General features: G+C 41.7%; 1 protein-coding gene across 4 annotated transcripts in view; it reads right to left on the bottom strand.

Moving 5' to 3' along the window:
• The window catches only part of LOC147747627 (putative oxidoreductase ZK1290.5), a 775,562-nt gene that overhangs the window by 548,724 nt on the left and 211,995 nt on the right, over positions 1–14,843 (bottom strand). For 2 of the 4 annotated variants that reach the window (XM_086954345.1, XM_086954352.1), the window contains exon 1: positions 10,673–11,036. The exons of the other annotated variants lie outside the window; for them this stretch is intronic. In XM_086954345.1, coding sequence (XP_086810471.1) covers positions 10,673–10,817 — 145 coding nt within the window. In that variant the 5' untranslated portion in view covers positions 10,818–11,036. Of the gene's footprint in view, positions 1–10,672; positions 11,037–14,843 lie in introns of those variants that run through there. 4 annotated transcript variants of the gene reach the window in all.

A 14,843-nucleotide genomic window follows, 5' to 3' on the forward strand; every position in this document is an offset into this window, starting at 1 on the left:
GCTGCATAATAACTTCACACATTGCCTCTAAGTTAAGCCTGACTGCTTGTGTGGCAAGCTACCAGAGGGTTGAGCACAGGCTAACATAGAGTTTACTTTTGACTTCACCCTGACAAGGATTGCGGTTGCTGCTTGTGTAGCGTTTTACTCCCTCAACCAGTAACCCAACTGGTAGGCAGGGATCTCTAAATGACCTCCATCCCCCTGGCAGGACAGTGGGCCATCTACCAAGGCATAAATAAGTCTTTGACAATCTGTACTAATGTATTATCAAGCATTATTTACTGAGCAATTCAGTAGATTCAAACCCTGCAATTCCCTAAATCGTCACATTGGTGACCACCAAATGGCTTTTTACTATGTACAAAACTGATTTTGTGATTTGATAAAATTTTACTGAATCGCAAAATATGTTTAGAAATCCATAATGAATATCAATTTGGAAGAGGCGTGTTTCAGGTGTCCCTTCCTAATTTCAGTTCACAGTGCAATTTATTAATGGTTTGCAACAGTTATTTTGGTTGCATACCATTAAAAGGTTACAGACTCTTCAAAGGAGGTGGTAACCCAATCGCAAAGGGAACCCCTTTCCCCATGTGAATTTTGAAAAAAGTTTATTGGGTTACAGGTAGTAGGCAGTGGTCAATCCTTAACTAGCTCTGACCATCTCACACTATGCTACCAGTTGCTCTCGTCCTCTCTCACTTAAACCTCCTTAAATCCCTACTGACTGCACAATAAAGATTAGGAACTTCTTTCTCTCTTTCACTTCACCACTGGAATGAACTGTTTTCCAATGTTAAGGAAACCATCTCCCTATCTTCAAAAGACATCATAAGCCACAAAGAACGATTTGAAGATCTAGTCACATACCACACATCTCCATAAAGTAGCGTGAATCATGGACTTTCTTTTCTTGTCTGCAACTTTTCTTAATCTGTCCAACTCCTCATCTACACCTTCTGTACTGTAAGTATAGGCCACCACCTATAGAGCTAAATCTTTTTAGCTCTGTTTAAGTGCAACCTCCGGACACCGTTAATGGTCGGCTTACAGATAAATACTAACAATTACAAAGCTCTACTTTCCCAAAACCTATTCTTAATGGACGGACTACTAATGTTCCAAAACGCAGTGTGTTGCCAAGCAGGAAACCTGCTTGATATCTAGATCAGGTTCCTTTTACTGTGAGCTCTCAATCTGGCTCAACTCTGGGAGGAGGGAGAGACAAGAAAGGGGAGATGGGAATCTATTGCAGTCACACTTACATAGCAAACGCTGAATAAAATGTGTTCTGGTCCATAAATTAGACCATCAAGGATGAACCAATTAGGTTACATGGATGTGAAAAGATTATCAGGTAGCTGTTACAGTACATATATCAATGAAACTGGATAGGCGAGGACAGATTAGTTGGATCAGACTGTACCGTTCTTCAGAAACCTGATTTCTGCTCAGAGTTAAAAGTGGGAAGGAGAAATGTATATTCATCTTGCCACAATTCATGCAAGTCAGGTTTCTACTGTGTAATTGGTTTAAAGTATGTGATGTACACAACTTCGTACACCTGTATATGTATTCATCCTTTCCACGTGGTCTCTAGTAATTCACTTTCTGCGAAGCCTTATGAATGAATGTCTTTGGTGTTGTAGGAAGATATGATCAATGCATCAACCGCGTTGGTGTTATCCATCTAATAATCCCTGGTCTGTTTCTTGCAGAAATAATAAATGCTGACATCGACATTGTAAATATATCCGTTTAAACAGAAAGCAACTGAGGAAGAGTAGTTGAACATGTGTAAATGAATCAAATGTCTCACACCTAGCCTGTTTGAGCAATACAGTACAACCTTGTATTATAGTCCCATATTATTATCAACGGGTTACCCCTGAGATCGTAAACCAAGGGGCAAAGGTCAAGGAGTCTGGAACTGTCACAAAACACAGAACACAGGAAAATATTACACATTACGCATCTCTTTTATATATTACATCTTTATTTTGGTGAAATGATTGCTGAAAGTTAGTGCTTTACTGTCCACAGTGCCTGCTTGTGTCCAGCGGAACGGATTTAATTATGTATTTAAAACAGAAGTGTTTTTAGAAAAAATACATGTTTTGCTCTGTTAAAAATTATGTCTAAACGTTTTTGAAGCTGCTGTTTAAAAGGAATACCTAGGTAAAACGTATTTCACAGACATTATGTATGTGATATCCAAAAATAATATCATATCCCTTTGAAATACAGGGTTTAAACCACTGCCTTCTGTGCAATGTATGTCAACAACTTTGGAATATAAATGAGTATATATGATTGGTAACTTGGTACTCCGTCTGAATGTATTTAAAGATGGCAAAAACTGTTACGACACAAATGTTCTATGCATAGTAATCCAAAAAGCATCTCATAGCAATGCACAATAAGCATTTGCAATACAATAGGTCTCGAATTACTGGAAGTTTGAGGTATTGGCGTTGCAAATGATAATGTTTTTTAGATTTTATGTGGGGTAAAAAACATCCCAGCAGTAGCATAAGTAAAAAAATAATATGCATAAAGCAAGAAAAGGGTGCAGTACCATAGGCATTTACTAGGTGTCTCTGCAGAGTTGTAAAGGGACCTCTATTAGCCACATAAAGTACTGCACCCTTACTTAGGCTACTGCTGGGATATTTTGTAACAAAAACATAAATCTAACAAACATTATTATTTGCAATGCCAATAGCTCAAACTTTCATTAATGCGAGACCTATTAGGTTGCAAATGCTGGTTAACCTTATGGGAAATTCCACCAGAAATAAGAACAAGAAAGAAAGAGCAAAACCCCACACAACAATTGAGAGCCTGGTCAAACAGGCTGGAAAACATTGTAGTCCAACTTAGCAATTCTACAGCAAGAAGCCTTTCGAGCATAGTGATGAAGAATCAGAGATTCTTGTCAGTTACATAACTGTATAATGCCATAGATGCGGTCTTGGTCATAGTGGAATGTTACCTTATGATGGAATTAATTTGAGGTAAATGCAGAAGTCAGTAATAGGCGATTCACAACAGTTTCCACCTGGCAATGTTGACTTAAGCAGCCACTTAGCTTAGTTCAGAGATCCCCAAAAGTCATTTAATGCGGTTCTGAGTAAAAGTACATACAAGAGAGCAAAGCAAGCTTGACATCAAATTGTGCAAGTTTTTATCTGGTAAGGAAGCATATAGAAATGTAAAAAATGTAAGACGTAAAATCTTTCTTTATACAAAACTGACAGAATTTAAGGTATTAATAAAGGTCAAGCACAGAGACCCAGCCTGTCTCAGTAGAGCACTGAAAAAGTTTCAGTGGTACAAAGGGCTTTCCACCAGCATATGTGCCTAGCCACCAAATATAAAACCTTTTAGGTCAGAGAAGAACATTTTTGGCAAAGGTTTTTTGTTCTAAGGGACTGTACCAAAAAGAACATGTAAATTGTAAATGACAGGACACAGCCCTACCTGTAAACACTGGAAAAGGTACCTTAGATTAAGTTGGACATGACGCACAGAAGAAAGGTGTGGCCGCTGTTGTTGAAGTTGAAGCGTGGCATGCCGCGCAGCTGGAATTAAAACATAAGATTGTGCGCGGCTAAAGAAAGAGTGACCTGCTTTGACTTCCGTCTGATGCAGCCAACTCGAGTAGGCAACTCTGAACACAGCAGCAACAAGCAGAAACAGAAGCCAAAGCCTCAAGTAGAAGGGACACTAAACACCCCAGCTCCAGCTGGAGGACACGTCCCCTGCTGTAAGCACTGAAATGGTACACTTAGATTAAGTTCAGCGAGTTTGGCAGAAGAAAGGTGCGGCCGCTTTTATTGAAGTTAAAGCGCGGCGTGCCACGCTACTGAAATTAAAATATAAGATAATGCATGGTTGAAAAAAGTCAAATAAACTGCAGTGTGCCGCACTGCTTTTAAAAAAAGCATGGCATGCCGTGCTGCTTGAAAATATATATATTATGTTTTGGTTTTTTTTTGTTTGTTTTTTTTTATGTCCTCATAACCTCCATGTAGACAAAGTGCCAAAAGGGTTGGTGGAAAATAGCTGTCTCAGTGTAACCAAACAACTGGAAGGGATACAATTCTTGTAGGGGCCGCATGTCCCTCAGCTCTCCACCGTATTCCAAAGAGGCACCAAGTCATTAATACGCCAACATATGGCGAACCTTGGAGTGGTTTTGATAGCCAAAAAGGGGGCCGGGCATGAACCGGATATCGGCTGTTCCATGGGTACAACATTTTTTTTAAAGCACCCTAGGAAATCAATCATTGGACTCGGGGAAAAAAAAAAACCCGAGTAAATCACTGAAGCCATGAGAATAAATACCAAAAAGCTCTTTTACTGTGATTACCAGATCTAGCCAGGTCAGTGAGTGAAGTCTGCAATACTAAGTTTTGCCAATCCCTGAAAGAGGGAGGAAGAGGGTCCTTCCATTTCCTGCAGATCTCTCTTCTTGCAAGCAGGACGGAGTAAAAAATTTAACACCTGAGTGGGTATTGTACACCATCTAAGATTCCAAATATTATTAGAGACAGGTCCATTATCACAGGTCTTCCTAAAGATTCTGTAAGGGAATTGCTAATATTCTGCCATAACGTAGTTAAAGCAGGACATTCAAAAAACATATGCGTATCCGAGGCAGCAATCAGATCACATTTAGTACAAGACACTGACTGGTCAGCTGTAAATTTAGAAAGTCTTAGAGGGAAATAATACGCCCTATGCAGGGAAAAAGGTGATTTCTCCGCAGCCAAGACGGCTTGACAATACTCCACAAAAGCTCGAAAGAGGACTTCCAAAGAGTTTGTAAATCAGAATCCATCATCACAGAACCCCATAGAGAGTCTGGCAAAACGAAGTCTCCATCTGACTCCTCGAGGATAAAATTATACCATTTAGATATTTCTTTCCTGGCTGGACCGCTGTTTAATAAGTCAGTAATCAATGGGCTGTGACCTCCAAGCTTTGATTTATTCTTATTGGCAGAAGATACATTATAAGCCGCCGTCCAACTGTGGATCTGTATGTATTTGAAACGGGAGAAGTTAGAGCCAACCTTAGCTTGCAAATGTTCCCACGAAAGTAGATCTCCCTCATAGAAGAGGTCGCCCCAAACTTCCAAACCTGCCCCTCTCAGTGGGATTGCTAAGGCGTCATCCAGCCAGGCAGGATTTTCTGGTAAATCCCACAGAGGAGTTTTCTCACAGAAGTAATTTATTTTTATACCTTTCATGATTTCAGCCCATGTTCTAGCAAAACCTTGTAGAGTCTTCAGTTTAACTTTTTTTTAAAACTTAGGATTTCCAAACTTAAAAAGAAAACCAGAATGGCCAATTTTTTCCCCCTCCAACATAGCTGTATACATAAGACCCACCCCCAAGGCTACGGGACCCTTCAATAGCATTCATGAGTGGGATAGTTGAAAGCCCCAAGCGTAAAATGTTATATCTGGGGTTGTCAAACCACCCTTATCACGTCGCCGTCTTAGTTTTTTCCAGGCGATCCGTGGAAGATGGTTATTCCAGATAAAAGAAGAAATATTTGATTGGAATTTGGCTAAAGTTTTTGGATCAAAATATAAGGGAATGGTATTAAACAAAAAAGAAACCTTTGGGAGAATAGACATTTTGACAAGATTAACCCTACCTATTAATGACAAAAGGAGGTGTGACCAAGATTGGAGAAGCTTACGGCAATCTTTAAATACTGTGGCCAAATTAACTTGGACTATTTTGTCAATATCTTTAACTATTGTCAAACCTAGGTATCTCATTGAAGTGCCCGGTTGGAGATACGTTGGAGGAATCACATCATTCCAAACAAGTATTTCAGTTTTGGCTGTATTTATTTCATAGCCAGATACCTGTCCAAAAGCTTGAGCCAGCTGCACAATAGCAGGGAGAGCCGTAGCGGCTTCTGATGTTAGAATAAGCACATCGTCGGCATATAATGCCACTTTCCTCTTCCAACCCTGATAGAAAAAAGGTTTAATAGAGACCGCCTCCCTTAGATATTGAGCAAAAGGCTCAATATAAAAGTCGAAGAGCAAAGGGGAAAGCGGACACCCCTGTCGTGTTCCCCTAGTGATAGAGAAAGGGCACGATAGATCGCCATTAACAAGTAGGGCAGCAGAGGGATTACTGTACAACAAGCTAATTACTCTGCGGAAGCGGTCTCCGACGCCAAACCTGGCCAGGGCCTCCGACAGGTACACCCAGTTGACCCTGTCGAAAGCCTTGGTTGCGTCTAATGTAAGGGCCGCCAGTGAAAGATTATAGGATGTTGCAATATCTATGGCGCCAATTAGATCATAAGTCAGTTCATATAGTGGTCTACCCTTCAGGAACCCCTTTTGATCCGAATGAAGGACAGAAGGTGCAATATCGGCCAATCTTGAAGATAGAACTGTGGTAAATATTTTGTAGTCCACGTTCAGGATGGAAATTGGCCTATACGACCCACACTCTTCCTTAGGCTTGCCCGATTTTAAAATGAGCGTGATAGAGGCATTATCCCAAGATGATGGAGGGGCCATTCCTTCTAGGAGTATTTGATTAAAGAGATTAGTAAGAAAAGGAGTAATCTCTGAGTCCAACATCTTATATAACTCAGCTGGTAGGCCATCCGGTCCCGACGCCTTTCCCTTCTTAGATCTCTTAATGGCAGATGTTACCTCACTTTCAGTAATTGGCTTATCCAAATATTGGGATTGTTTAGGAGAAAAGGAGGGCAGAGTTATTTTATTCAGCCAAACTTTAGCAGATTCAGCTGATACCACTCTGTCCTCTTGATAAATTTGCTGGAAAAATTCTCTAAATGCCTTCCTAATCTCATCATCTGAAGAGATCTTGATATTACATACTTTAATGGGTGCAATGTTATTCCGGACCTGATCTACTTTGGTCTTCCAAGCCAGTAATTTGCCTGCACCTTCACTATACTCAAAATGGGCCAGCTTACTGGCCTCCCATCTCTGTTGGACCCTTAGGTTTAAGATCGATGCCAAGCTTCCCTTTAAAGCGACCAGCTGATTGTAAAGAGGATCTAGAGTAGACCTCGAGGCTATACTGTTGAGATCAATCTCATGTTGAACACGAGTCATTTCTAATTCTAGAGAGGAGATCGATTCGTCATAGCTTTTCTTCCGAAAGGCAACCCTAGAAACAATCAGCCCTCTCAACATTGCCTTAAACGAGTCCCAAATAGTTCTGTTGGAGGCAGTACCACTATTAGACAAGAAGAAATTGTGGGTCTCTGACTTAAGGTACAGGATATCTTCTTCATTGGTGAGAGGAGAGCGATCAAAAGACCACGTTGTCGAGTTTTTTTTACTACGGAGACCTAACACCAATTTAACAGCAGAGTGGTCTGAAAGATGCGATGGAATATATGCAATCGTTTTGACAGAATCAACCAATCTTTGGGTAACCAATATATAGTCAATCCTTGACTTACGGTGATATTTAAAATTCCTATAGGAAACCCCCTGTTGGTTTCCGGACCTAAGTCGCCAGACATCCACAAACCCATGGAGTCTCATAGCCTCTAGTAAAAAAGATCTAGTTTTAGACAAGACCATAGATCTATTATTAGGTGACTGGTCCACGATGGGGTCCAGGACAATATTAAAGTCGCCGGCTAAAATTATAGGTCCAGAGATAGAAAGAAACTGTAAGAAGATTGATTCCAACGAAGAGGGGTCGTCTTGGTTCGGACCATAATAGCCAACTATTGTGACTGAAAATCCAGCCAAAAGAACCGAGGCTATGGCCCATCTACCAGAAGGATCTACCGCCTGTGATATTAATTTAGCTTTAATTCCCCTTTTAAAGATGATGGCGACACCTCTTATATGAGAGGTTTGGGTGGTAGAGACAGAAAAATCAATCCATCTATTCTTCTTAATAAGTGCTGCTAGTTCAGATTGTGTAAGGTGGGTTCCCTGCAACACCATGACCTGCGCATCCGAGTCCTTTAAATATTGCAAAATCTTGCTGGCTCGGGACTTGGTGCGGAGGCCATTGACGTTCCAAGAAAGGAAACCTACATTACTCATCTCCTAAGCAAAAGGCGCAGTGATTAGTGCTATACCAAAGGAAAATGTTTAAAACAATGTAATGAATAAGTGTAAAATATGAATTACCATTCCAAAAACTTTTATTTAATTTTTCTCGGTTAATGAGGACTTTTTTTTATTTTTGCCACCCAAAAACACTCCCACCCAGAAGGTGAGAGCCCCTCCCCCGTGAAGAACCCTAGCATTATCTGACCGGAACAATGTCCAGTAGATAGTGCCCCACCGGTTGATCCCCTGCAAGAAAGCCTAATCACTAAGTATTCAAGTGACTAATAACGAATAAGTAAGTAAAATCGAAAGAAAAAAAATTTGTTGGCCCTATAACGCTTTTAAATAATGTAATGGATACATGATACATATATGTATATATGTGCAACTACCTTATGATCTCCCAAACAGAAAACCTGAGGGATTATATAACAGGAGCAGCTAGGATTTTGAAAAGAAGGCGTCCAATATTAAACCTAAATATTGAACCTAATGTTAAACTTTGCGGCCCCCTTTGCCCAGATCCATTAATAGCTCATCAGCTGCTTGCACAGACCTAATGTTATACATCTTGTTGTTGTGCATTATTTTGAGAGCTGCCGGGAACATTAGCTGGGCTGTTGCGCTCAAATTTCTAAAGGCATCCAATCACCTCCCAAATTCCCATTGCTTTTCAAGCGTAATTCGGGAAAGGTCCGATCTGATCAAAAAGGTAAAGTCTTTTCCAGACAGAGACTTTTGTTTTAAGGCCATGTTTAGAATACGCTCTTTTAGTACATAGGTGTGAAAATTGACTACAATTTTTCGTGCTTTATATCTCTGTGGATTCAGCTTAAAGGGATCTCTATGTACCCTCTGGATATCCAGTGACAATTCTGCAGAGGTGCATTCTAGAGAGAGTGCTTCTTTCAATAGAGAGACAATATACTGTTTAATATCTGACCCTTCATACCCTTCTGGAACATTCAAAATACGAATGTTCCCCCTTCTTGCATTATTCTCAAGGGACTCCATCCTCTCACTGAGGGCCAGATCTTCCTTAGTAAGTTTCTTAATGTCCTCTTTCGCCTGGTCCAGATAGACCGAATGAGCGCCAACAGTCTCTTCTAACACACCAGTTCTTATAGTGAGACTTTCGATTTTGATATCAAGCGTTTCACAGTAATTTTTAAACTCTAGTTGGTTAGCGGAAGACTCAGCAAATCCCTTTCTTATCTCCAGCGTAAGAGCTGAAAACATTTCCAGAACAGAGGCTGCTGTCAATGGAGCTTGGAAAGAAGAGGAAGGGGCCGATAATGAATTGGCGTCAAGTTGAACAGGATTAACAGAATCATCTTCGTCTGGGCCACCAGATGCACCTCCCAATTCGATAGAGTCTAATTCTTCAACCTCTTCAGGGAATACGGTAATAGGATCTTGAGGTAAACTTTGCTCCCGCGATGAGGACCGGAGCTGAGATTGTCCTGGCAGGAGGAGCTGCTGCTCAGATTCAGGTTCTATAAATCCTTGTGCCTTGACCGCAAACCCGTAGTTTGAGCCATTTCTGAAACTTGGGCTGAGCTATTTTCAGCGCTGTCACCCCAGAGGTATCCACCAGTGTGGCAGGTTGACAGGTAGATAAGGAGTTACTATCAGATGTAGATGCCATGTCTTGATCGTCCAAACCTTCAGATAGATGTAGAATCTGTGGAATGGCTTTAAAATAAGAGCGAAGTGAAGGAGTAATTTTTGAACCTGTTGGATGTAATATTTTAGGATCCTTGGACTTTGCCTTAGTTTTACTCTTCAAAATCGAAGTTTTGGATTTGAATTCGGTGTTCAAAAAACAAGATGACTTCGTTTTAGATAATATATTAACACCTTTCACTACTTCTAGCCCCCCTACTGGAGCATCACTTTTTTTTAGTTCTATTCTCTTTCTACGTCCACGACCTCGACCTCGTTTAGGCTCTCCTTTTGCAGTCTTTAATGGGCTGGCTGTAGTTTTAAGTGCACCAGGGACACTTAAAGTACCCTTGCATGAAAAAGTATGTATATGTCCCTTACTATTAAGAGTATCAAAACAAGAATCAGGTGTAGTAGGAGTGGTAGAAATAGACCCTAGCAACGACGAATCTGTAGGGCTCCTACTGGCCAAATTATAGCCAAAAGACCCCTCCACCGCAGCAAGGGTAGCATAATTTTGTAGATTCTGGGAGTAACCTTGTAATCCTTCCTTAGAGGATGTAGTTTCGAAATATGTGTCCAAATCTAAGGCACTTCGAGGAGAGAATAAGCTCCTCAATCTCTTGCCCTTCCTTAGCTCCAGTGCTGCTACGGTGATCCTCGGGCTAGATATTAAAATAATTGATGATACTGGGCGTTTTTCCGGGGGGGGTGAGCAGCTGCTCACTCGATGTAGAGAAAAGCTAGTATAAGTTTTGTTTTTTCTTATATTTTTAGAATCCAACCTCTCAGCAAAACAAACCCTCTGAATATGACAGATTCCGGGGTTTAGCACATCGAAGCCCCACTTGCCTGTATTGGCTGGAAACGCCTGAACCCCCTCACAACACCCGTTACCTCCGTGGCACCCGTTACCTCCGTGGCTGCAACAGTCACCGCCTCCGTCTCCGCCTCGGTCTACACCGCCGCTGACTGTTCTGCCGGGGCCGAGATCGGGACACCATGGAGGTAGAGAGAGGACTCCTGCACACCGCCGAGTGACCAGGAAAAAACAAACCATCAATGCGGTATGTGATTCGGACGATATAATTTTACTGGAACCGCTGCAGTAATTGAAGTCAAGAGTTCAAAATGACGAGCTCAAATTGCAGACAAGACATTTACTAGCATCTTCGAAATCGGTCACGTATTCATAATGAGCAGAAGGCGATCTTTACAGGGTGATCCGCGCGGAGCACCGCGGCAAGCTAGCTAGCTGCCGCCATGTTCTTCCAACTCCACCCGAAAATATATATATTATGTTGTGTGCAGTTTCAACATCAAGTTCTGCAAGCCGCACATAAGAAAAGAAAGGTGTGGTCACCATTATTCCACCTGAAACCCAAAAACATAAGATAAAGCGATGCGTGCATCGCGCTGGATAAAACAAAACAGTTGCTGGAGAGCGTGTCCTGCCTGCGACAGCAGGCAGGAGAAAGTCATTTAAGAAAAAAGTGCTCACAGACTGTAATTGAACCATACCAAGTAACAATATGTGTAACAGAGGCAGTTCTCATGGAAGGTTAAAACAAGAAAAAAGAAGGTACTAAGGAGGGACTACTAAGCCTATTAACCAATCCAAAGCCACCGTTTCCAAAGGACAGTAACAGCAGCCAATTGAAAAGATGGGTGGAAAATGGGCGGAGCTTAAAGTCCATACCTGAATACAGCAAGACCTACAAATGAACATGTTTTACTAAATGCTGATTTCTTCCAGAGGTGGCTGAGGCAAACTTCTTGGAGTTCTACGGTTCTATTCTGAAGTGCAAAAGGGTTAAATCTACCTGGCGGTAGTTACTGTCACACTCTCAGTAGAAGTCTCAAAACTAATTTAACTTGCTTAGTATACCTAATATTCTATAGTTTCATCCTTGTATTTGTCTTTCAAATGTCAATATTCTAATGCAATTATCCTGTTTAAGAGTGAAGGACCAGGGGGAGTATTACACAAGCGCCCTGGGTGCTCAATGGGAATTGGCAGCCACTTCATGTGCTCCTGGGGCACTTTGGTATGACAGAAAGGGCCGCAAAATGCTTGTATGGCGCCTATCGTAATACAAATGGTGTTGGCACGCATACAGCGTCAGCCCTAACATTGGAGGGTGTTCTCTAATTTGCATGGAGGCGGGCCCATGCAAACGAGGGAGTCACTTTGCCTCTGCACCCGCGACGAATTACCGACATGGGCTCAGAGCCAAACATGCCTTTAGAAGCCGCACTTTCAGTGCACAATATAAAGGTGGTGCACTTTCAGTGCACCTTCTAAATGCAGCCCTCTAAAGGGGTGAAAGGGGGTCCCATGGACACGCCAGACATCCCCTTGCAGGGAGGTGCAGTCACTCACTGCACCCACCTGGAAGGGGAACTTTAATCCCTTTAAAAGTGCAGGCTGGTTGCCACCTGCACAGAGAAACAAAGAGCAGCTTTTGCGCTGTCCTGGGGCAGCACAATTTTGCGGTTGCACGGAGGGCAGTGCATTCTTCCTGATAGGGCGCACTTTCCATGTTTGCACCTGCTTTAAGGATCGCCGTGGAGCAAACATGGAAAGTGCACCCTATCTGTAACACAGGTCCTGATTTTCTATTTTCCATATTTTCCAGTCACAAAACAGTATATGCATACAGACTGGGTTCCAAATGAAATTTTAGTTTGCAATGCAAATTCTGTACTGCTAGTTTGCATTGCAAATTGTTCATTCACAAGGGTCACAAAAGGACCTGTCTAATGAATATTAATTAGGTTGCAATTTGTGATCCCACGTGATTGGCTGAGAGTGCAGGTTTGGAGTCCTGCAAGAGGCAGTATACCTTGCATTTACATTCTCAAGCAAGAAACATCTTTCTTTTAAAAAGCAGTCAATTTAATTAAAGTGACAGGTGCTGCTTTAAAAAAAGTTTCCATTTGGGATCACACTAGGAGGAAGTTGCAGTGGTCTTCTGTGCCACTATAAGCTCCACTCACACTTACAGTAGTCCAGCCTGGATGAGATAAGTGCAGTGACCACTGGTTTGTTTAGATCAGAAGAAAAAAAATGAAGTATTTTCCTCAAGATTTTGAAGATGAAGAAGCAAGTGGAGGCGGTATAGTTAATTCGAGCTTCAAATTACAATTTAGTGTCAAATAGTACACCTAAATGTTTTGCTTTGTTTGTTGGAGTTGGCAAAACACCAAGTTGAGAGGGCCACTAGCTGTCTGCCCAGATTGAGGAGCTGTTGCCGAAGAGAAGTACTTCAGTTTTGGGTGAATTAAGCTTTAGGCAATTGTCTAACATCCAGTTACCTATATGACACATGCAGTCATGGAAAGGAACTGCTGTTGAATTTGATGGGGTACTCACTGAGACAATTATCTGAGTGATGTCAGGTTGACACACCAATGCAAAGCCATAACTCTTGATTAATTTAGCCAGGGCGGGTGACATAAAGGTTAATTAGAGTTGGGCTCAAGGAGGATCCCTGAGGTACACCACAAGGATGCGAAAAAGAGGGAGAGACATTGGGAACGTTGTGATAGAAAGGAGCCTAGCAGGGAAAGTGCTTTATCCCTGATCCCAAGTGAGGCTAGACGGTCTACCAGCAGCTCATGGTTGACCGTATCATATGCCATTGGTAGGTCTAAATGGATAAGGGCAGCACTGCCCCCATCATCCAAGGTTCTTCAGTGGCAGTGATCAGAGCTAGCTCTGTTCTATGATGGGCTCAAAATCCATACAGGGATGTGTCAAGGATAGCATTATTAAGTAACAAAGGGAGATAGTTCCATGTTAATTGCTTTCTCTATTACCTTTGAGGCAAAAGGAAGTCTCGAAATTGGTCTGTAATTAATGGTGTTGCTGGCGTCCAAAGTAGGTTTTTTCAGTAGCAGTAGTAGGGAGGCCTTTTTCCATTCAGTAGGAACGCGCCCTAAAGTGAACATTGTATTAAATATGGGCGTAAGGAAAGTAACTATTGTCTCTGGGGTCAAATGAATAGTTCTCGGGTGTGATGGATCAGAGGGTGATCCTGACTTGATTGAGGTAATGATTTTAGTGTCTGATCTACAGTAAGTGTGGTAAATCATGAGAGCATAGGCATTGCAGGGCCAGAGTGAGAGGGCAATGGAAGTTGTAATTTATTTTGTTGGAATGGTGTATGGGCCGAGCACTCACCTAGAAGCATAAAGGTGTCATAAACTGACTTTACCTTAAGCTGGAATAATAAGGCTAATAAGTTACAGAATTGCTGACTACTTCTGGGATTTTGTGATTCAGTCGTTGGCAGCTTTGATATATTCTGTATAATAGGAAAGGCTTTTCCTTTGGGGTTAGGTTCTTATATAGTTGGATAGACGCTTTGTATTCTGTTTTAGTATGTAAATTATCAATGATAGTCTGCATTTCCTTTGTAATCTTCGACATGCTTGTTTCTGAGCTCTTAGTGTATAGTTGAACCAATTTTCTGGAGGAGAGAACCTGGCTCGCCGATAGTTTCTCAGAAAAGCTAGTTGAATTGGTGCAGATTCAAGCCAGGAGAGGTAGATCGCTGCTGCTAGATCTAGATCGAAGGCGTCTCTGGAAAAGATTGAGTGAGCAGGGCTTTTAGTTGCTTGGCTTCTATCTAGTTCCAGGGGTGAATAGTGGTTGACTTTTCGGGGTGTTTGTCACACAATTTATATGGCAAGGAGATTTCGAACAGGACTGCATTATAATCATACCATATTAGAGGAAGAGATTGGGTCCATCTTAGGTTGGGATTATCCGAACAAATCCCATCCAATGTCCTGCGATATGTGTTGGACCATTCACTACTTGGCTTAGTCCTGCGCTGGTCATCGGATCAAGCAGAGCTTATGTATCATGGTCAGTAACATTCTCCATGTGAAAGTTGAAATCTCCTAAAATAGAGAAATTGGAAGATTCGTTCTTACATTCTAGGAGATGACCAATATTATCAATAAATGAAGATTTAGTGCTAGGTGGGCGGTAAATGAATATTGACTATCTAGTTTGAGCTTAAAGGCCAGAGCCTCACAGTCTATATTATCAGGGAGGGCTTTGAAACATGATTTG

This window comes from Lissotriton vulgaris, chromosome 1_1, assembly GCF_964263255.1.
Source record: "Lissotriton vulgaris chromosome 1_1, aLisVul1.2, whole genome shotgun sequence".
NCBI classification, from domain to species: Eukaryota; Metazoa; Chordata; class Amphibia; order Caudata; family Salamandridae; genus Lissotriton; species Lissotriton vulgaris.